This window comes from Hyperoodon ampullatus (genome assembly GCF_949752795.1).
Source record: "Hyperoodon ampullatus genome assembly, chromosome: 6".
Lineage (NCBI taxonomy): Eukaryota > Metazoa > Chordata > Mammalia > Artiodactyla > Ziphiidae > Hyperoodon > Hyperoodon ampullatus.
The window spans coordinates 69,366,193-69,389,222 of record NC_136919.1 but is presented as its reverse complement, the minus strand read 5'-3'; the positions used below and the strand labels follow the sequence as shown (position 1 = coordinate 69,389,222).

The 23,030-nt window shown below is 39.6% G+C and overlaps 1 protein-coding gene across 1 annotated transcript in view; it reads left to right on the top strand.

Moving 5' to 3' along the window:
* Nucleotides 1-23,030, top strand: part of KDM4C (lysine demethylase 4C) — a 424,529-nt gene that overhangs the window by 346,009 nt on the left and 55,490 nt on the right. The window contains exon 20 of the mRNA XM_079705780.1: nucleotides 21,526-21,696. Within this exon, the coding sequence (XP_079561906.1) occupies nucleotides 21,526-21,696 (171 nt within the window). The remainder of the gene's footprint in view (nucleotides 1-21,525; nucleotides 21,697-23,030) is intronic.

The window sequence follows — 23,030 nt, the reverse complement described above, 5'->3', positions numbered from 1 at the left end:
AAAGGGTCTGCAGTGTTTCAGGTTGATTATGGATTGATAGAGAGAGACCCCAAATACTCATTCCCACTATAAATCCCCACTGACCATTTTGAGCATCATTATGGGTTCTAGCCTTTTAGAGATCCAATAGGTACCAGTTGACTGTAATTTTCTTCTTGGTGCTTCTGTCACACTTTGACCATGTGGTTTCAAAACCAGGCACTGTGACACAGAACCAGGCTCTTAGCTGCCATGCTCTATTCCATAATAAGGTAGGCTAAATAAAGATATGAATAAAATGTTTTGGGAGTGCTTAGAAGGAAGTCACTAATTCTATCGGGGGCAGCAGGTAGAATTCACAGAGGAGGTAACATTTGTGCTGGTTCTAAACAGAGAGAGATTGAGTTTGCTGAGAGTTTGAGTTGACGTGTTGACCCTGTCGGAGCCAGGCAAACTCACTGGCATCGGAATGCCACACTGAAAGCAAACTAAACTCTCACTTGTGATTAGTTCTCAGTTATCCAGTTGTCTCTTGATTCAAACTATAGTTTGAATCCATCAGTGTTTTTTTTTTTTTTTTTCTTTTTCTTTTGCCTCCTTTAGTTTGGAGCTCCATTCCATGGCTTGACTCTGTCCCCTTCTAGTTTCTCTTCCATGCTTTTAAGAAAGAGAACCAGGATTTAGCTAACACTCATCTAACAATGATCTGAATGGTGCCATTTCCACAGTCCTCTAACTGCCCCCCAGATCTGGGTGTCTTTGTGTTTAACTGACAGTGTTTGGTGGTTGTTGTTTTTCCTATAACAATTTGGATATTGCTAACTCCCTTTCTGTTCAGTCAGTAAAGTTTGCTGTGACCAGATAACAAGCTCTTCTTAGACTTGTGCATAATAATCTGGTATTTGTATATGATTTATTTCTTCTGTGTAAATTATTTTTGAAATGCCCTTCTGAATTTGTACTGTTATTGAAAAGCAGAGAGAATTCTGACCAAAGCAAATGTCTGGAGTAAAAAGTTCTTAGCAAGGGTTCAAACAGACAAACAAACAATACGGTGATTCAAGGATGAATCTGATCAATCTTTCTAAGTCATACATACATTTGAAAAAAGAAATCCCTTACCCTTTTATCAGTAGGAGTGTTTTGTTGAGATCTCAATCCATGTATCCTAGATGACAGAAAGTTAAGGCCAGATTTGCCTGGGAGGAGAAATATTTAACACAAACATTTTAGAATATTTACAGTTGGAACCCATTTTCCCCTTGTTCACTCTGTCAGGTAGAACCAGTGAAGACAGTGTTTTTCTTAATTATATCAATAAAATTGAATATACCCCACTTCAGACTTCTGTACTCTATTAATAACCCTCATTTTAATTTCCTGCTCCTCCTTCTGTAGACATTTCCAGGGGAAGGGCGAGGCCAATGATCATGGAGCTTTTCTTCCCCAGGCTTCCAGTCAGTAGAACAAGGGCTTCAGAGGATCTGTAGGACATCCTCGGTCCCTGGAGTCCCATTGTTATTGCCTTCATAGCTAGTGTAGTTAGAGAGACTCAGGGAATCTCTCTGAGGGCCATCCTACCTTCTGCTGGGCCCAGCTGTGGGGCATAGAGGAAAAGTTCTACTGACACTGATACTCTCCCCACAAGGTCCCTGCAGTGACCTCATGGTCCTAGGCCAGAGGCTCTTTTGTCTCCTTTGAGCCATCTTTAGCTTACCCTTCTGTCCCTCCCCATTTTCCAGCTCCTTTTCAAAGTCTGGCCACTTGGTAAGGGTCTTTGTGCCAGTCCCAGCTCGGGCACCAACTGCAGAGATTCCAGACCTATTTCTGATGCTAATTAAAGTGTTTCAAGGAGTGTTTTTGAACTTGTGGGAAGAGATAGCAGATGCCTCCATTGCAGAGTCCAATTTTAATTCAGTCAAGGATACAGAAACTAATGAGAATGGGGAGACCATGCAGGCAGAGAAAGGCCAAATGCCTTGGTATGCCACCTCTCCTGCACACTGTTCCCTAGTGGGCTACCCAGTTGTGGCAGTATCTGCATGGGGTTGGCTGCTGCTGGGTCTGAATCAAAACTGTATTTTGCTAGCATATGTCAATAGTTGCTCTATATTAAGGGTTTACATTCCCATTCTGGAAGAATGTACTGTTAACAGTCTGGGTCTTTCCATTTAAGGAAAAATTTGCAAGCAGCTGGCTCTGGAATCAGACTTCTGGTCAGCAAAGCCACATCCTCATCTGGGGGCAGAAAGCAGAGTGGGTTTCCAGGGGCTCAGAACAAAGTACAGCATTTCTCCAGACCCCGATTTCTTATCCTTTATCCTTTAATCTGGTTGGGTTAAAAAACATTATTTCAAATGCTTCCCGGAAACATCCAAATGCATTTGAAAAATGTTAGGTCATAGGCTTTGTGGGATGCCTTGTTTATTTTGCAAATAGACAGTGCTTGCTCCTTAGGGCCTGAAGAGCCCTTGAAATAACTCTGAAGCCATGTTGGCTACTGAGGCCTTAAGTGTTTTTGATGCGAGTGTTAGCAGTCACCCTCTTTGGAGCCTTGATTTCCAGGAGCTCTCTTGTTCGACAGCCTTGGCTGTCTTCCTCTCTCTCAAAATGCAGAATAAGGTAGCTTTATAGAAAGGAGAATTTTGCCTGAACTTTTTTCAGCCTTTGTAAAACTGCAAATTAATCCCGATTTAAACAAAATTTCGTGAAAAAAAATCTGCATCTTGGTACAGGTGTTTGGTTTTTATCACTAAAGCAGACTCATCAGAAGCCCCAGGAGAAACTTGTCAGTGTTATATTTCCTGCTTGGCCCTGTTATCCCCACCCCCTGCCCCGAAGTGCATCATGGAACCAGGGACCAGTCAGCAGACCTACCGCAGAGGAGCCAACTGCGGGAAGGGATGTTTACATGGGACGGTTGATACTTGGCAACTTCAAGGACCGCACGTACTGAGGAAAATCAAGTCTTCCACTCTAACAACCACTTATGTGGCTACGTTTTTTAGCATAGGTAAGATGTGTTTCTATATGAAACACTTGCTCAGTTTTTCACAGAATTAATATTTCTCAGTTCCCAGGAAATTTTAAGCTTTTCAGCAATTTATACACCTTTTTTAAAAAAGTAATTAAGGCTTGCGTTATTGTCTGATAGCTTGTTACGAAAATTAAGTAGTGACACTAAATCCCGTATTTTAACATTGGATACAGTAGAGAAATATAAATGGAATGTGCCACAACAGCAAAGGGTATTTGACATTCCAACATCTTGTAAAGCATGAGGCAGATATTCAGTTCCTTCATTTAGAAAACAGTAATTAGATGCTATAGTCGTAATGAAATCCATAGATACTGACAAAATGTAATGAGAGTATAATTTTTTGAGACTATTAACTGCAAGCAATAGAAAAGACACTTAAATGAGGTAAGTTCCAAGGTTTCTATCTAAAAGTTTAGGTCTATGTTCTGTGTCCACTTTCAGCAAACATGATATATAAAACTCTGAATTAACTAGAAAGGCCTCTTTTTTTTTCTTTCTTTCTTTCTTTTTTTTTTTTGTGGTACGCGGGCCTCTCACTGTTGTGGCCTCTCCCGTTGCGGAGCACAGGCTCCGGACGTGCAGGCTCAGCGGCCATGGCTCATGGGCCCAGCTGCTCCGCGGTATGTGGGATCCTCCCGGACCAGGGCACGAACCTGTGTCCCCTGCATCGGCAGGCGGACTCTCAACCACTGCGCCACCAGGGAAGCCCTGGAAAGGCCTCTTGAGGTCTCTTGGCAGGAAGCCAGGCAGCCTGGGGCTACTTCCCCCCTTTCCACAGAGTGTTGGTAGCCATCTTGGGCTCTGAGACATTTCTCACATGTAAATAAATACTTCTTTCCGGGTACAAAAAGGATGGTTTCTTGAACATTCCGTATCTGAAGTTGGCTTGTTTTCACCGTGAGGTTTCATGCATCCTCCCTGTCTTCTTGTCCCACACTGGGTATAGTGGGTCAGTGAAATTATAGAGTAGTATCTGAAGGAACATAAGAAATTCCGGTTTCTACATCTTTCAATGAAACATTCTTTTAATTTTTCTTTTCAGCCATTACTGGGCTGACCTGTCACTCAGAAGCTTTTTCTTGGGGCAGGAGGGAGGGAGAAGTGAAAACCCTCTTCTTTGTGGGCATCGGATATGCTCATGGATTATTTTCCATTTTGTTTGTCTTTCCTTGAGAATTAGGTAGGCCTTTTAGTGAATTTTGTCCCCCTTTTCTCATATATTTCTCAGGAATTAGAAGAAAATTAAAAATTTGCAAACCCTTATATTAAACAACTTTTAACTATACCTTAAAGTGTGTTGTCATGTATCTTTATCATGTATTTTGAGAAAAGAAGAGCATCCTTAATAGATGCAAAGAAGTAGCTTTTGTCAAGGCTGCAGAGCCCAGAGAGATTAAAAGGAGGGCTACAAGGCACAGGGCTGGAAAGGAGGGGCTGCTCCAGAGCTGCTCAGTCCTTCCCTTCCTTCCTGCCTCCAGTGGAACCCCACACAGCTGTCTTTCAAGCACAGTTCTGGGCACATAGATGCATTTAATTAACGCTTGATAGACTGACAGATGGATATTAGCTTGCTTGCTTAATAGTGGACGTTAAAGACTGTGGATTTGTCCTCTTTGATTAACATTGGTGAGCCAGTGAGGCAGAATCTGCACTGTTCCTGCTGTTGTGATGGGCAGTAGAAAGCTTTTGGCTGACTTCTCTGCCACTGCTCCTTTGGCTGTTTCTCCTGAAATTTCACATGAAGCTTAGGAAGCTTGCACTTGTTCATTCTCAGTCTCTCTCTCTCTGTCTCTCTCTACCTTTCCCTCCCCTCTTTCTCTCTGATGCTCATGTAAGTAGTGTGCCTTTGTAGAATCAGAATTGCCTGTCCCACCCTGATTTTCTCTCCTGTTCAAGGTGACTTCCCCCTTTTGTTGAGAGCAGCATATCAAGGTAGATGAGGTAAATAAAATTAATAATAGCTAATATTGGTTTAGTGCCTTTTAAAGTTTACTGAACGCTTTCATAATAAGTATTGGGTTGGCCAAAAGAGTTTCGTTCAGTTTTTTCCTTAAGATGCCTCTAGTAGCACTTAGTTGTCTTTAACTTCATTTGAAACAATTTTGTTAGATTGTATTGTGACAGCTATCGTATCAGCGTACATTTAAAAAAAACTTATCAAAATTGGTGAATTTTTGTGCAGCCATTTTAATATTGAAGATGGAAGGAAAACAACATTTTTGGCATATTATGCTTTATTATTTCAAGAAAGGTAAAAACGCAACTGAAATGCAAGAAAAGATTTGTGCAGTCTATGGAGAAGGTGCTGTGACTGATCAAACGTGTCAAAAGTGATTTGAGAGGTTTCGTGCTGGAGATTTCTCACTGGGTGATGCTCCACGGTCGGGTAGACCAGTTGAAGTTGATAGTGATCAAATTGAGGCATTAATTGAGAACAATCAACATTATACTACGTGGGAGATAACCAACATACTCAAAATATCCAAATCAAGCAATGAAAATCATTTGCACTAGCTTGGTTCTGTTCATTGCTTTGATGTTTGGGTTCCACATAAGTTAAGCAAAAGAACCTTCTTGACCGTATTTCCGCATGTGATTCTCTACTTAAACGTAACAAAAACATTCTGTTTTTAAAACAAATTGTGACGGGTGATGAAAAGTGGATACTATACAATAATGTGGAATGGAAGAGATCATGGGGCAAGTGAAATGAACCACCACCAACCACACCAAAGGCCTGTCTTCATCCAGAGAAGGTGATGTTGTGTATATGGTGGGATTGGAAGGGAGTCCTCTATTACAAGCTCCTTCCCGAAAACCAAATGATTAATTACAACAAGTACTGCTCCCAATTACACCAAGTGAAAGCAGCACTCGCTGAAAAGCATCCAGAATTAGTCAACAGAAAACGCATACTCTTCCATCAGGATAGCGCAAGCCTGCATGTTTCTTTGATGACCAGGCAAAAACTATTACAGCTTGGCTGGGAAGTTCTGACTCATCTGCCGTAATCACCAGGCTTTGCACCTTCGGATTTCCATTTATTTCAGCCTTTACAAAATTCTCTTAATGGAAGAAATTTCAGTTCCCTGGAAGACTGTAAAAGGTGCCTGGAACAGTTATTTGCTCAAAAAGATAAAAAGTGTTGGGAAGATGGAATTATGAAGCTGCCTGAAAAATGGCAGAAGATAGTGGAACAAAACGGTGAATACATTGTTCAGTAAAGTTCTTGGTGAAAATGAAAAAATGTGTCTTTTATTTTTACTTAAAAACTGAAGGAACATTTTGGCCAACCCAATAGTACATTGTCTCATTTGGTCCACACAGTAACCCTCTGTTGCAGGTGTTCTAATTGTATCCATTTTACAGATGATGAAAAGGAACTTCAGAGAGGTTCAGCAGTCATTAAAGTTACAGAACCTCCCTTTCTTCAAAGTCAGAGCACATGGTGTGTCATTTAGATGGTGCTGATTTGGCTTCACTTTTCCAGTTTGAGACCATGCCTTGAATTAGTTTACATGGTTTTATTATTTGCCTGGGCTTCCTTCTTGGTGACACAGAAAAACTGCTAAGCCCTTTAATTAGTCTGTTTTGCTTTGGGCCACCTTGTTAAGAAAATCTTTGCATCTATTTTAGCTATTTTTTACCCATTCACCTGCTGTAATTGAGATTCAAAAATCCTTATGGGTAAGGAATACCATATAGTAATGCCCCATGTCCCTTGCTTCTCTCTGTTGAAAATGTCCCATCTGAGGCAATTTTTAAAAATTACATTACCTTATAAAATGAATGAATGAATGCTTTCCCTCCTCATTTCCCCTAAATTGTAATTCATTCCAGCATTGTTTGTATATTTTAGGTTCTTTGCCTTTTCACATAAATTTAAAAATCAGCTTGTTGATTTCTAAACACACACACAACTGCTGTGAATGATTGAGATTTTGTTGAATCTATAGGGTCCCTGCCCCCATTTTACTGTTACTACCCAAGAGGCCTGAAGAGCATCTGAAATATAAAAGCCCAAAGCAGAGCTTCTAGTGCCAGGCATCCAGGGACTCACACGTTCTCTTACAAGTAATGAGATTGGAAATGAGTTAGCAAGAGCTCACATCAGGTCTTTCCTGTCTGCTCTTTATGAAGTATGTTTGCTGAAAACTATTCAGAATAGAAAGCAGGTGGTGCCTACCTGTTGAGAGTTTCCTACATTTTCCTACATTAACACAGTGAAGCATCTGAAGATGCTTCTCCCATCCCAGTCCCCTTCACTTAGCTCCTGAATAAGACCACCACCTCTGAGGTGAGCTAATGACCCACATGGAAAAGAATTCATTTTTTTTCTTCTCAGTATCTTCTGCAGCCTGTTAGTTATACTTCTATAGGTGTTAAATTGAATAAGACCTTAAATCTGCTGGGAAATTGCTTACCACCATTTCCCACTGTATTATATGTTTGTACTTAAAAACCCACAAGAAATAAAGTACACGTGAACAAACAGACATGTCGAAAATTAAATACTTGTGACATTTTTATGAGCCTGCATGTGCATTTGTGCTGTAAGAGCAATTGTTTCTTCATGAAGCCCCAGGGATTTAGGTTTTTCTGGGTAAGATATTTTTACCTAGCTCTCGTAATTTTGTAAAGAAAGCTTTCATTATTACAGGGCAAATTTAGATGAGTGATTTTTGCTGCGTAAGTTTGGTAAAAGAATAATAGTTTGTATTAATTTATTTACTCTAATACCTCTAGGATTTTTTAATAAAATGGATACCTTGAAAAAATACAATAATATCTCAGTTTATTAATTCATAGAAATTATGGAGAATAATAAATTTGAGAAGGCCAAAAGGGTTATTGGATATACATGGAAATGTGCTTTTTGGCCTGTTCATTGGATAAGTTGCTTAGCTTTCTCCTGCAACTCTCCAGCCTTGCTGAATGAATGATGGATATACCTGTGAGCCTCTACATATACTATCGTATTTGGATTTGCACCCTTTATTAACATCATTATTACAGATGGAGAATCCACTCAGGGATTTTCCTAAGATGACATCTCTACCCATGACTCATCTCATCAGATGGTGGGTGATTCTCCTTCAGGGTATGAATGCACATCGGCCTTCACAGGTCCAATAAGAGAAGACACATCTTACAAAGCATAGAAATATTCCTTCCTCTACCACACAGAACTCTCTGAGCCCTCACTTTAGAGGTCATGTTTGAACTAAACTCCTCTCTGTTCTCTGTCAAAAAGTCACTGGGGAGAAATGATATTTGAGGATGCAGTACATATTCCAATCTCAGTGCTTAAGTTAGATTCCTGTTTCAGTTTAGGTCACCCCAAAATTACCCACTTTAGCCTCTATAACTTCACCCTTCACAGAGGTGCCTTCATTGAGTTTCATTTCATTACTATGTCCATTTATTGACAGTATGTACAAGCACCAGACGTAAATAACATTGTTGTGATTTTTATAAAGACTGTTGTTACAAGGTTGAGTGCTGTGCCTTTAAATGTTCCTGGTGATAAAATCTTTTTAACAATTTAGTATCAAGAAAAATTTGTCTGTTAGAGCATGAGGGAAAAAATAGCAATTTTCTTTCTAAATTCCAGCTAGAATTTAACAGTTCTGTCAGTTTTGAGCATAAGCAAAGGTGGCATTAGCAGTTCCTGTGACTCTGTCCACAATAGAAATCACATTACCATTGTAAGAGAGATCTCAAAATATTACTATGCCCATTGTAACTTTTTTTTATACAGCAGGTTCTTATTAGTTATCTATTATTTTTATTTTTTTATACAGCAGGTTCTTATTAGTCATCCATTTTATACACATCAGTGTATACATGTCAATCCCAATCTCCCAATTCATCACACCACCAACCCCACCCCCTGCCTCTTTCCCCCCTTGGTGTCCATACGTTTGTTCTCTACATCTGTGTCTCTGTTTCTGCGCTGCATACTGGTTCATCTATACCATTTTTCTAGGCTCCACATATATGCGTTAATATACGATATTTGTTTTTCTCTTTCTGACTTACTTCACTCTGTAGGACAGTCTCTAGATCCATCCATGTCTCAACAAATGACCCAATTTCATTCCTTTTTATGGCTGAGTAATACTCCATTGTATATATGTACCACAACTTCTTTATCCATTCATCTGTCGATGGGCAGTTAGGTTGCTTCCATGACCTGGCTATTGTAAATAGTGCTGCAATAAACATTGGGGTGCATGTGTCTTTCTGAATTATGGTTTTCTCTGGGTATATTCCCAGTAGTGGGATTGCTGGGTCATATGGTAATTCTATTTTTAGTTTTTTAAGGAACCTCCATACTGTTCTCCATAGTGGCTGTATCAATTTACATTCCCAACACCAACAGTGCAAGAGGGTTCCCTTTTCTCCACACCCTCTCCAGCATTTGTTGTTTGTAGATTTTCTGATGATGCCCATTCTAACTGGTGTGAGGTGATACCTCATTGTAGTTTTGATTTGCATTTCTCTAATAATTAGTGATGTTGAGCAGCTTTTCATGTGCTTCTTGGCCATCTGTATATCTTCTTTGGAGAAATGTCGGTTTAGGCCTTCTGCCTATTTTTGGATTGGGTTATTTGTTTTTTTAATATTGAGATGTATGAGCTGTTTATATATTTTGGATATTAATCGTTTGTCTGTTGATTCGTTTGCAAATATTTTCTCCCATTCTGAGGGTTGTCTTTTCGTCTTGTTTATGGTTTCCTTTATGGTGCAAAAGCTTTTAAGTTTCATTAGGTCCCATTTGTTTATTTTTGTTTTTATTTCTGTTGCTGTAGGAGGTGGATCAAAAAAGATCTTGCTGTGATTTATGTCAAAGAGTGTTCTTCCTATGTTTTCCTCTAAGAGTTTTATAGTGTCCAGTCTTACATTTAGATCCCTAATCCATTTTGAGTTTATGTTTGTGTATGGTGTAGAGAGTGTTCTAATTTCATTCTTTTACATGTAGCTGTCCAGTTTTCCCAGCACCACTTATTGAAGAGACTGTCTTTTCTCCATTGTATATCCTTGCCTCCTTTGTCATAGATTAGTTGACTATAGGTGCATGGGTTTATCTCTGGGCTTTTATCTTGTTCCATTGATCTATATTTCTGTGTTTGTGGCAGTACCATACTGTCTTGATTACTGTAGTTTTGTAGTATAGTCTGAAGTCAGGGAGTCTGATTCCTCTAGCTCCTTTTTTTTCCCTCAAGACTGCTTTGGCTATTCAGGGTCTTTTGTGTCTCCATACAAATTTTAAGATTTTTTGTTCTAGTTCCATAAAAAATGCCATTGGTAATTTGATAGGGATTGCACTGAATCTGTAGATTGCTTTGGGTAGTATAGTCATTTTCACAATATTGATTCTTCCAATCCAAAAACATGGTACATCTCTCCATCTGTTTGTATCATCTTTAATTTCTTTCATCAGTGTCTTATAGTTTTCTGCATACAGGTCTTTTGTCTCCCTAGGTAGGTTTATTCCTAGGTATTTTATTCTTTTTGTTGCAATGGTAAATGGGAGTGTTTCCTTAATTTCTCTTTCAGATTTTTCATCATTAGTATATAGGAATGCAAGAGATTTCTGTGCATTAATTTCGTATCCTGCTACTTTACCAAATTCATTGATTAGCTCTAGTAGTTTTCTGGTGGCATCTTTAGGATTCTCTATGTATAGTATCATGTCATCTGCAAGCAGTGACGGTTTTACTTCTCCTTTTCCAAATGTATTCCTTTTATTTCTTTTTTTCCCCTGATTGCCATGGCTAGAACTTCCAAAACTATGTGGAATAATAGTGGTGAGAGTGTCTTATTCCAGATCTTAGAGGAAATGCTTTCAGTTTTTCACCATTGAGAATGATGTGTGCTGTGGGTTTGTTGTATATGGCCTTTATTATGTTGAGCTGGGTTCCCTCTATGCCCACTTTCTGGAGAGTTTTTATTATAAATGGGTGTTGAATTTTGTGAAAAGCTTTTTCTGCATCTATTGAGATGATCATATGGTTTTTCTTGTTCAATTTGTTAATATGGTGTATCACATTGATTGATTTGTGTATATTGAAGAATCCTTGCATCCCTGGGGTAAATCCCACTTTATCATGGTGTATGATCCTTTTCATGTGTTGTTGGATTCTGTTTGCTAGTATTTTGTTGAGGATTTTTGCGTCTATATTCATCAGTGATATTGTTCTGTAATTTTCTTTTTTTGTAGTATCTTTGTCTGGTTTTGGTATCAGGGTGATGGTGGCCTCATAGAATGTGTTTGGCAGTGTTCCTTCTCCGCAATTTTTGGAAGAGTTTGAGAAGGATAGGTGTTAGCTCTTCTCTAAATGTTCGATAGAATTCACCTGTGTGCCATCGGGTCCTGGACTTTTGTTTGTTGGAAGATTTTTAATCCCAGTTTCAATTTCATTACTTGTGATTGGTCTGTTCATATTTTCTATTTCTTCCTGGTTCAGTCTTGGAAGGCTATACCTTTCTAAGAATTTGTCCATTTCTTCCAGGTTGTCCATTTTATTGGCATAGAGTTGCTTGTAGTAGTCTCTTTGGATGCTTTGTGTTTCTGTAGTGTCTGTTGTAACTTCTCCTCTTTCATTTCTAATTTTATTGATTTGAGTCCTCTCCCTCTTTTTCTTAATGAGTCTGGCTAATGGTTTATCAATTTTGTTTATCTTCTCAAAGAACCAGCTTTTACTTTTATTGATCTTTGCTATTGTTTTCTTTGTTTCTATTTCATTTATTTCTGCTCTGATCTTTATGATTTCTTTCCTTCTACTAACTTTGGGTTTTGTTTGTTCTTTCTCTAGTTCCTTTAGGTGTAAGGTTAGATTGTTTATTTGAGATTTTTCTTGTTTCTTGAGGTAGGCTTATATAACTATAAACTTCCCTCTGAGAACTGCTTTTGCTGCATCCCATAGGTTTTGGATCATCGAGTTTTCATTGTCTTTTGTCTCTAGGTATTTTTTGATTTCCTCTTTGATTTCTTCAGTGATTTCTTGGTTATTTAGTAACATATAGTTTAGCCTCCATGTGTTTGTGTTTTTTATGCTTTTTTCCCTGTAATTCATTTCTAATCTCATAGCGTTGTGGTCAGAAAAGATGCTTGATATGATTTCAGTTTTCTTAAATTACTGAGGCTTGATTTGTGACCCAAGATGTGATCTATCCTGGAGAATGTTTCATGTGCACTTGAGAGGAAAGTGTAATCTTCTGTTTTTGGATGGAATATCCTATAAATATCAATTAAATCTATCTGGTCTATTGTGTCATTTAAAGCTTCTCTTTCCTTTTTTTCACTTTGGATGATCTGTCCATTGGTGTAAGTGAGGTGTTAAAGTCCCCCACTATTATTTTGTTACTGTCAATTTCCTCTTTTATAGCTGTTAGCAGTTGCCTTATGTATTGAGGTGCTCCTATGTTGGGTGTATATATGTTTATAATTGTTACATCTTCTTCTTTGATTGATCCCTTGATCATTATGTAGATCATTATGTCTCTTGTAACATTCTTTAAAGTCTATTTTATCTGATATGAGTATTGCTACTGCAGCTTTCTTTGGATTTCCATTTGCATAGAATATCTTTTTCCATCCCCTCACTTTCAGTCTGTATATGTCCCTAGGTCTGAAGTGGGTCTCTTGTAGACAGCATATATATGGGTCTTATTTTTGTATCCATTCAGCAAGCCTGTGTCTTTTGGCTGGAGCATTTAATCCATTCACATTTATGGTAATTATCGATATGTATGTTCCTGTGACCATTTTGTTAATTGTTTTGGGTTTGTTTTTGTAGGTCCTTTTCTTCTCTTGTGTTTCCCACTTAGAGAATTTCCTTTAGCATTTGTTGTAGAGCTGGTTTGGTAGTGCTGAATTCTCTTAGCTTTTGTTTGTCTGTAAAGCTTTTGATTTCTCCATCGAATCTGAATGAGATTCTTTCCAGGTAGAGTAATCTTGGTTGTAGGTTCTTCCATCACCTTAAGTATATCATGCCACGCCCTTCTGGCTTGTAGAGTTTCTGCTGAGAAATCAGCTGTTAACCTTATGGGAGTTCCCTTGTATGTTATTTGTCATTGTTCCCTTGCTGCTTTCAATAATTTTTCTTTGCCTTTAATTTTTGCCAATTTGATTACTATGTGTCTCAGCATGTTTCTCCTTGGGTTTATCCTGTATGAGACTCTCTGCGCTTCCTGGACTTGGGTGGCTATTTCCTTTCCCATGTTAGGGAAGTTTTCAACTATAATCTCTTCAAATATTTTCTCGGGTCCTTTCTCTCTCTCTTCTCCTTCTGCGACCCCTATAGTGCGAATGTTTTTGTGTTTAATGTTGTCCCAGGGGTCTCTTAGGCTGTCTTCATTTCTTTTCATTCTTTTTTCTTTATTCTGTTCTGCAGCAGTGAATTCCACCATTCTGTCTTCCTGGTCACTTATCCGTTCTTCTGCCTCAGTTATTCTGCTATTGATTCCTTCTAGTGTAGTTTTCATTTCAGTTACTGTGTTGTTTATCTCTGTTTGTTTGTTCTTTAATTCTTTTAGGTCTCTGTTAAACATTTCTTGCATCTTCTCGATCTTTGCCTCCATTCTTTTTCCAAGGTCCTGGATCACCTTCACTATCATTATTCTGAAATCTTTTTCTGGAAGGTTGCCTGTCTCCACTTCATTTAGTTGTTCTTCTGGGGTTTTATCTTGTTCCTTCATCTGGTACATAACCCTGTACCTTTTCATCTTGTCTGTCTTTCTGTGAATGTGGTTTTTATTCCACAGGCTGCAGGATTCCCATTGTAACTTTGAAATTAGGATATTAATAGTTGTTTGACCTGCCACTAGGTATTAATATTTAATACATTATTAAAGAAGTATAGATATTATGCCACAAATTTGTTTTTTCAATATTATTTCAATATAATTTTTTTTGGTGGGGGAGAATAATCTTGTTTTATTTTATGGATTTAAAAACATTATTCTGGGCTTCCCTGGTAGCGCAGTGGTTGAGAGTCCACCTGCCGATGCAGGGGACATGGGTTCGTGCCCGGGTCTGGGAAGATCCCACATGCCGCGGAGCGGCTGGGCCCGTGAGCCATGGCCACTGAGCCTGCGCTTCTGGAGCCTGTGCTCCACAACAGGAGAGGCCACAGCAGTGAGAGGCCCGTGTACCACAAAAAAACAAAAAAACACATTATTCTGAGTAGGGATCCACAGGCTCACAAGTTAACCGAGGGGGTCTATGGCAGCAAACATTCCGTTCTCAATGGCCTTATGAGCACATGTACATCTGGGCTTCCTGGCTCCTTTAGGCTTGGTTCAGGTGGTCAGAAGGCTGTGGTGATAATAATTAAAGAAATACAGTTGACTCTTGAACACCATGGCTTTGAACTGCACAGGTCCACTTATGTGTGGATTTTTTAAAAAATATATAGTACCTGTATTTTCATTTTTTAGATCTTTAAATTAACTAAGTGTGGAGGAAATTTGTGTTTGATTAGAGTTCGCAGTATGTGGCATCAAAAGAGTCCTGATTCCACTCAAACTGTTTCAGCTTCCTGCCCTTGGTTGAGTCATGTACTAGTTCTTTTGTTTTTGAGTCAGAGAAAGTGCTATGCAGATATTTTCACTGTGAAGGGGATCAAGGTGCCCCTTACCCCTGTGTTCAAGGGTCAACTGTGTATAATGGAAAGTACACAGAAGTACATAAAGAATCAAATAGACAAAATTCCATTACTTAGCATTGTATATAGCTAACAGTTTAGTATATTATTTTCTTAGTACATTTAACCTTGAACAACATGGGTTTAAACTGTGTGGGTCCACTTATATGTGGATTCTTTCCCATAAATACATACTGAATTCTATACAGTCCTTGATTGATTGATTTAATTCATGGATATGGAGTGCCGACTGTAAAGTTACATGTGGGTTTTTAACTGTGCAAGGCCGTGGGGTGGTTGACGCTCCTAACTCCTGCATTTTTCAAGGGTCACTGTATTCTTTTTTCTAAGTTGTGTATGTGACAAACCATCCCAAAAGTTAGTGGCTTAAAACAATGACAACTCTTTAGCTGCTAATTCTGTAGGTCAGAAGTTAAGGCTGGGCTCAGTTGGGTGTTTCTTCTGTTTCAGGCTGGTTGCCTCATCTGTCTGTGGTGAGATGCAGAACAGCTTGCCTTCTTCTGGCTGGGTTCTCTCATGTGTAGGGCCTCAGCTTTGGTCAATATGGTCTCTAATCTGCCAGCAGGATAACTTGAATTTGTTCACATGACAGAATCTGGGGTCCCTAGGGAGACAGCAGAAGTGTGCAAGAGGCTTTGCATTTGCACACTGTTACTTCTGCTGTATTCTTTTGGTCAAAGCAGGCTAAGCCACAAGCCTAGCTCAGATTTGAGGGTTGGGGAAATAGACTCCAGCTCTAGAGGGGAGGAGCTTCAAACTCACATTTCAAAGGATGTGGAAAGAGGAAGGTGTGAAGGTATGTGAGCATTTTTGCAATTTACTGCAGTGTGTATGCGTGTCATGTGTGTACACATAGGAAAACTGAGAGCATATGCAATTATACATTCTGCACTTTTCATCTTCAGATAGACTCCAAATCCAAGTTGCTCATTCATCTCTGTGATTATACTGGGGAGATTAAATGAAGTGCCTCAAAAGGTATGTAGAACAGAGGAGGTTCTAACTCAATAAGTCAGTTAGAAAAGAAAGAAGTGTAACTTCTCTGAGAACTGCTTGAATTCCATTAGTCTCACTTCCTGGTTAGTTTTATTTCTCCTCTGATTTCTTTCCACGTGTGTTCTCCTGGTTGATGATACCAAGGCACTTGTGGTGGGAGAGCATCTGCTTCTGGGCCCCACTTCAGCCTCTCACCAGCTCTGAGATCTTGGAAAAGTCACTTGACCTTGTACTTCAGTGACTTCATCTGTTTAATGAAAATAACAACTGCTTCACAGAGTTATTGGGAGAGTTTAATTAACTCATGTGTATGGACATGTGTTGGTAACATATCTGTGTTATGTGTACCAGTGACTCTTTGATGCTTTTGCGAAATGTCTGTAACATTTTCTTAGTTAACATTTTTTTTTCACATCCCCAGAATTTTGAACTGGTTCTAGCTTTTCTTTTAGTTGTGTTTTTTCTTAAACCACTGTTCGTTGATTTCTGCTTAGTGCATGTTAAAGAAAATGTGACTTTCACCAGCCTTAGCCTGTGCACTAATCTTAAAAAACCATAGCCACTTCTATTATCTGATGGAGCCCCTTGCATAATGTCCGTCTTCTCTGATCAGAAATGACATTCTTAACATCAATAGGTTCTTAGGCTTTTCTGAAAGGAAATATTATTGAGGATGTATAATCAGTTATGGGATATGCTTTTCGATAAATTTTTCCTGCAAAAATAAATCAGAAATCATATTAAGGTAACATTATGAAAAAAATCTGTTTTCTTTAGTACTCCCCATGAAATGGTTATGCTTGAAGCTTATGAAAATTTTTATTTAGATGAAGGCTGTATATTTAATTTGTGTGCTGGCCATCTTTCCAACCAGCTAGTTTGCATAAATTTCATGTCCTAGTAGGAAGAAAATGGTTGTGGTCTAGAATCAACCTTTTCTCTGTCAAGTCTTTGTCACTTTTCTTTTCCCTTGACTGGCTGCTTCTACTTTCCAGATCTTGTGAATCTCACATAAACCTTCTTTATTTCCTCCCCTTACCTACATACATGTCTACCCACCCTAAGAAAGAGGAACTTCTTCCTAAAACTCCCCTTTGTTTCTTTTTGCCCTTTTCTGGACAGTGAATAATTAGAATCAATCTTCTCCCATTTAAAAAATGTGTCTCTACCCCTCATCACAGTTCACTTATTTAGTTTTTTCCTGTTCATTCATTTATTCATTCATTGTTCATCTGACAGCAACAGTGTTGTACGCAGTGTACTGGGTGCCACAAATAAAAAGACAAAGAGGTCCTGGCACTGACCTGTGGATTTTGCCCTGTTATAGGAGGGATAGTCAGTGAAAGTGACATTTGACCAGAGCCTTAAGAGAGTTGTAAACAAAAGCTTTGAGAGCCTTGGGGGTGGAGGGAGGAGACCACATTATTTATGCCTTCCTTCCTAAGAACCATAGCTATGTGCCCCTGTTTGACAAGAATTAGAGTCAGAAGGGGATGAGATAAAGAGCAGGACAGTGATTATTTAGAGCTGGATTGAGCCTTGTCATGTGAAACCAGGGTGCTGCACAGTTGTATATGCTAGTTACTGGGGTACGGTAGGGAAGAGTGGTGTATTAACCTGGGGCTAGGTTCTCACATATGTTCTTCAGTTCTTAAAACGAAGCCAGTTAACAGTTGCTGAGAACCAACTGCCTATGAGTCTATGCATTTTATATACTTCCTCTTATAGGAAACCTTTAATGTAAGTCTTACTGTCCCTTCTACAGATGAGCAAACTGAGGCTGCTAAAGGTTATATAACATCCCCAAGATCACACAGCTAGGAGGAAGCTGAGCTTATAATTCAAATCCAAAGCATTGTTTCCTTAGCGGGTGCATTCCAATTTTAATAAAATATACACAATGAAACTATTATCATAGTAAAATACAGTACATGCAATTCTGACTGTGAGTGCTTTTAAGGTGGTTTGACAAAGAGGGACAACATATGCAAAAATATGCTGCCAACGTGAAGCTTTTTTTGGCCCTAATCCAGGTCACTAAGGACCACTGTGTTCAGCCAAACAAGTTGCGACCTTCGCCTCCTAGGGTCAGTTGTAACTGATACAATCTTTTTTTTTATTTTTGGCTGCATTGGATCTTCGTTGTTGAGTGCAGGCTTTCTCTAGTTGTGGTGAGCGGGGGCTACTCTTCATTGCGGTGTGCAGGCTTCTCATTGCGGTGGCTTGTCTTGTTGTGGAGCACGGGCTCTAGGCGCATGGGTTTCAGTAGTTGTGGCATGTGGGCTCAGTAGTTGTGGCTGGCGGGCTCTAGAGCACAGGCTCAGTAGTTGTGGTGCACAGGCGTAGTTGCTCCGCGGCATGTGGGATCTTCCCGGACCAGGGCTCAAACCTGTGTCCCCTGCATTGGCAGGCGGATTCCTAACCACTGTGCCACCAGGGAAGCCCTGATACAATCTTAAGCCGTAGCCATGGGCCCAATTTTGGAGTTACAGAACTCTGCAGACTGTGCCCTCACTCGAATTTATTACATCTAAGTTGTTCTCTTACTTTGAAAGGTTAGATATATTTAAAGGGGTTGGGCAGAGGAATGAAGTGGGAAACTAGGGAATTATTTTGGCATATGTCAGGTACTGTGGCCTAGCTGTTAAAGATTTCTACTTCAAGCAAAGTACATCTAAATCACTACAGGCTTCTTGCTCTTGTCCTTTGTCAAAAAGTTTACACAGCTAACTACACCTAAAGGCACAGAAAAATTTCCCAACCAACCTAGCAATCAGTAGGGAATGATTTCAAGAAGGAAAATATCCTTTTGTTTTGTTAGGCATGTGAGAAACTAGATGGCAGAGCTCACTCTACAAGGAGGGGACTCTTAGGAACACGTTTGGAGGACAGTTGGCCCTCTGCCCAAGTCATGAGCATCTTTGTCTGTAGGCCCTCCTCTCCCACATGGAGATGCCCCTTCTCCCCTAAAAGCCACACAGACCTGGATCATTTTTCTTCTATGCTTAGTCCTCTCAGTGGCTTACTTAGGTTCACAGGGTAATATATAGACTCCTTAGGATGGCATAAGAGCTGCTCTATTCCCCTCTACCCCATAGCCTGACCTCTGGGCCCCAGGCCATTTCTAAAGTCTTCTCCTTCCTCCCTGCTTCCCCTCCCACACAACAGCAGATCTCTTGCAGTTCCCAGAACAGAATGGGCTGTTTCCTGCTTCTGGGCTTTTGCTCATGCCCATTACTTGGTGCTTCATTGCTCTCCTCCCCTAATTCTGCCTGTGCGTATGAAGACATGCTGTAGATGGCATGCTAGAATATCACCAGTCTTGCATCATGCCACCCGTAAGATAACTTTATGGCACATATCTTTGTGGGCCTGTTCCAGGGAACAGGAATCAAGTCTTAGTGGTTTTTGTTTGAGTCCCCAGCACCAGGGGAGGTGTTTGGTGTCCACTGGCTGGCAACACATGAATGTTGAAGGAATTAGTGAATCATTAACTCTCTGGGCATTTCTTCTTTGGTTTCCAGAAGGAAAAGATTAAGCGTAGCACTTTATATGTTTCCGGCAAGGTGTTTTAGCCTTTCTTGAAATTCAGGGAAAAAATAAGTAAAACCTCTAATTAAACCAAGATTCTGAATTGATGACACTTTATTTCCCAGTAATGTTATAAATACTGCTGTCAGAAAACACTGGGGTTTAATGAATCTTGGCTTTCTGTAGGTTAGGGGTGACATGTCAGACTAATGTTGGTATCTTGGGGATCATGAGACTGTGCCTTCTAGGGCCCATTTAGCAAAGGTCCTGGACCTTCCCAAGTGCTTGATTCAGGGCCCCCCTAGTGGGTCAGAGCTTGTGGCATCAAAAGAATAAGGGTGATGAATGATACTTGGAGCTGGGGAGTAAAAGGGACTGAATGTTTGAGAGCAGACTTCCTTGTAAGATGTTGGCTACCCTCTCTGCCTGGCAGGAATGGAGTTTGTATGAGTTCCTGACAGGGGAGCAACAGCCTTATTCTGAAAAATAAAACAAAGCAAGCAAGCAAACAAAACAGAAAGCCCCAAATACAGCAAGCTAACATTTCTGGACTACTTACTCTGAGCCCAGCACTCTGCCAAGCATTTCCTGAAGCATTTATCCTGAAGCCTTCTGCTTCCATAGCATGGCACATGTACTCTGAGACCTAGTCCATGGTTTTTCATGGTTATACATATGTGCATGTATACCTGTAGTGTGTGTGTGTGTGTGTGTGTGTGTATGTATACATATACACACACATATATCTACATGCATGTATTTCTTTGCTCTGTCTTCTGAAAGGGTCGAGAAACAAAGGTGCTTTTGTAGTAATAAGCACACCTAAGCACCTGGATCTTATTCTCTAATATCACTGCCCTTTAAAATGAACCACACTCCTCAGGGAGATGTTAATTCCAGGGCTGAGGCAAGATGATCTTGACACATCTTGTTAGGCCAGAAAGTAAGGAACTGAGATAAGAAATAAAAAGACATCTTAAGGGGCACAGGAATACAGATTGAAGAGGCTTCTATTGGCCAAATCTGGGATAATCTGAGCACCAAAATTATTAATTATAGTATGAATTCTAAACAGGTGAGGAGGAGGAATTAATAATTCCATACTGATGATGGATGGATGGATGGATGGATGGATGGATGGATGGATGGGGGGAAGGTAGGAGATTTTTGCTTAATAACTGCCAGGTGCCAACTAGTAAATGTGGAGGGAGTGCTGGAGCAGGAAAAATCAGCATATCATCATCATCATAGTAAAATTGGATCAAGCCAGACTCATCAGTGGTTGCTAAATCTAAGCAGAAATGTGGAGGAGCAGGATATTTACATGGTGTTAAAGTCCCTCCCACAGATTGCTTATTAGTTGGAAGGGAAAAATAGTCATTGCAAAATGAAGAAATTGGACTACTCTTTGACCAGGATCAAAATTAAAATCACCATTGAAAGGTGGACTAACATGTGCCTCCAGATGTGATATCCTGAGAAGAATACAACATTGTCTCTGTGGTAGTGGTATTCTGGCCAGGAATGTATAACCTGAATCTAGTCATGAGGAAACATCAGACATATGCTGTACTGAAAAAGCAGGGGGAGGGAGAGCTGTATCCTTCAAAAGTATCACGATCATAAAAGACAAAGAAAGGCTGTGGAAATGTTCCAGATTAAAGGAGGTCAAAGAGACTTGGCAACTAAATGCAGTATGTGACTCAAGACTGCATCCTGTACATAAAGGATGGGGGCCATAAAGATCGTTATTGGCTCACTTGACAAAATTGGAATATGCATGGTCGATTAAAGTATGGCATCCATGTTAAATTTACTAAAGTTAGTAACTGTACTGTGGTTATGTAAAGGAAAATCCCTGTTTTTAGAAAATACACACTGATGTATTTAGGTGTTAAAGCCCATGATTATATGTAGCTTATTCTCAAATGGTTTGTGGAGTGCACACACACACACACAATTATATATATATATATATATATATATATATATATATATATATATATATATATATATATATACACTTAAATATACACATATGTAAAATAGAGAATAGGCAAAAAAAGGGAAATGGCAAAATGTTAACAATAGATGAACCTGAGTAAAGGGTCAAAGAGTATATGTATGTTTTTGTATTATTCATATTCTTGCAACTTCTGTTTGAAATTACTTCCCAATAAAAGGTTTAACAATTAAAAGTGTATATCATGACCACACCAATGATGTTTTCTAAATAAATATTTCTTTTATTTTCTGTTCTTTCTCCTGTTTCTTTTCTCTCCTCTTTCTCTGCCCCTTCCTAAGAAGTCCAAGGCTGGCGAGAATGACATCGCTGTGGGGCAGACGGTCATCACGAAGCATCGCAACACCCGGTACTACAGCTGCAGGGTGATCGCTGTGACGACTCAGACCTTCTATGAGGTCGTGTTTGATGATGGCTCCTTCAGCACAGACACGTTCCCTGAGGATATCGTGGTGAGTAAGGTCCTGGGTGCCTGCTCCCCAGTTTACTTTTTGTATAACTAAACCAGCTGAACCTTTTGGGAATCTTTACTTCGGCTCTTGAAGCAACTCATTTCATTTAATATTTGATTCAGGTGTTCTGTTTTCCCACCACAAAGAGTATTGTTTTCTAGGAGGTTCCTTAGCCGTCATTATTCTAAATAGTAGATGAACTTAGAATCATCTTCCCAAATTCTTTTAACTAAGTGAAAAATGTGTGTGGTCAGAAACATAAAATGTGAATTCACCTGTTCTTTTCTGTTACAAAGTGTTTGTATATTGGAATTCCTTTATTCTTTTTCTTTCTGCTTAGCTGGAGAATATGGCTTTTATTAATCTGACCTGACAGTGACATCTGTGATCAGACAGAAATATCTATGGATGTTTCATATGGGAGTAACAAAAATCATGCAAGAAAAAGGCTCTGACTTTTCCTGAGTCTCTTAACTGGTCTGGAGTGGGAAACATGCATGCCAGTCTGTCTGTTTGTATGTCTCAGGGACTTGCCTTTGAGCAGGATGTTTCACAAGAAAAGCACTTTCAGCAGAAGGTTTTTTGAAGCTGAGATCAAATCAGATAACTGAGACCAGGGTTAGTCTTCTGGTCATCTTGTTATCCCTTCTTCATTTAAGGGAAATGTCCATCTGGGGAGCCAGGCCTCACTAATGTAACTTCTGCCTTGTCCTGGGTCTGTTGATGATATGCCCTTGTTTATATTTGGAATGATGTTATTCTTTAAAATTAATAATTATGCATTATGTGCAACTGATAATTAAATGTAACCTTATGAGGTTGCTTACAAATATTTCTAGAATTTTGGTCTCCTGGGGCCAGAGAAGCATTGATTCGGTTAGCTTTGTTAGGCTTACTTCTCTATGCCTTTAAGAAGGACAAGTATGTAAACAAAAGTTAACTTATTTGAAAGATTTTAAAGCAGATGAGTTTAAACAAATTAAAAATCCCAGGACTTGATCATACACCAAAAGGGTGAATTATGTTTCTTTGCAGAATTCCACCTGGAGCTTTGCTTTACTGCACTGCCATTGCTCTTCATAAGCAGCAGCCCTTAGGTACCATGCTCCCCTTGTTAGACTAGGCCACCCCTTCAAGCACGCAGTATCTGGTGTGTGCCAAGCATCACACTGGGTGCGGGCAGAGATAATGAGAAAGAAGGTGTGATTCCTGCTCAGTCTGGGGGGAGGCAGGCTGGTAAATAGGTGCTTTCTAGACAGTGCGATAAATGCTATAAGTGAGCCAGAAGCAGCTTCCCACCAGTTGGGGTCAGGAGACTTGAGTCAGAGAGTCCA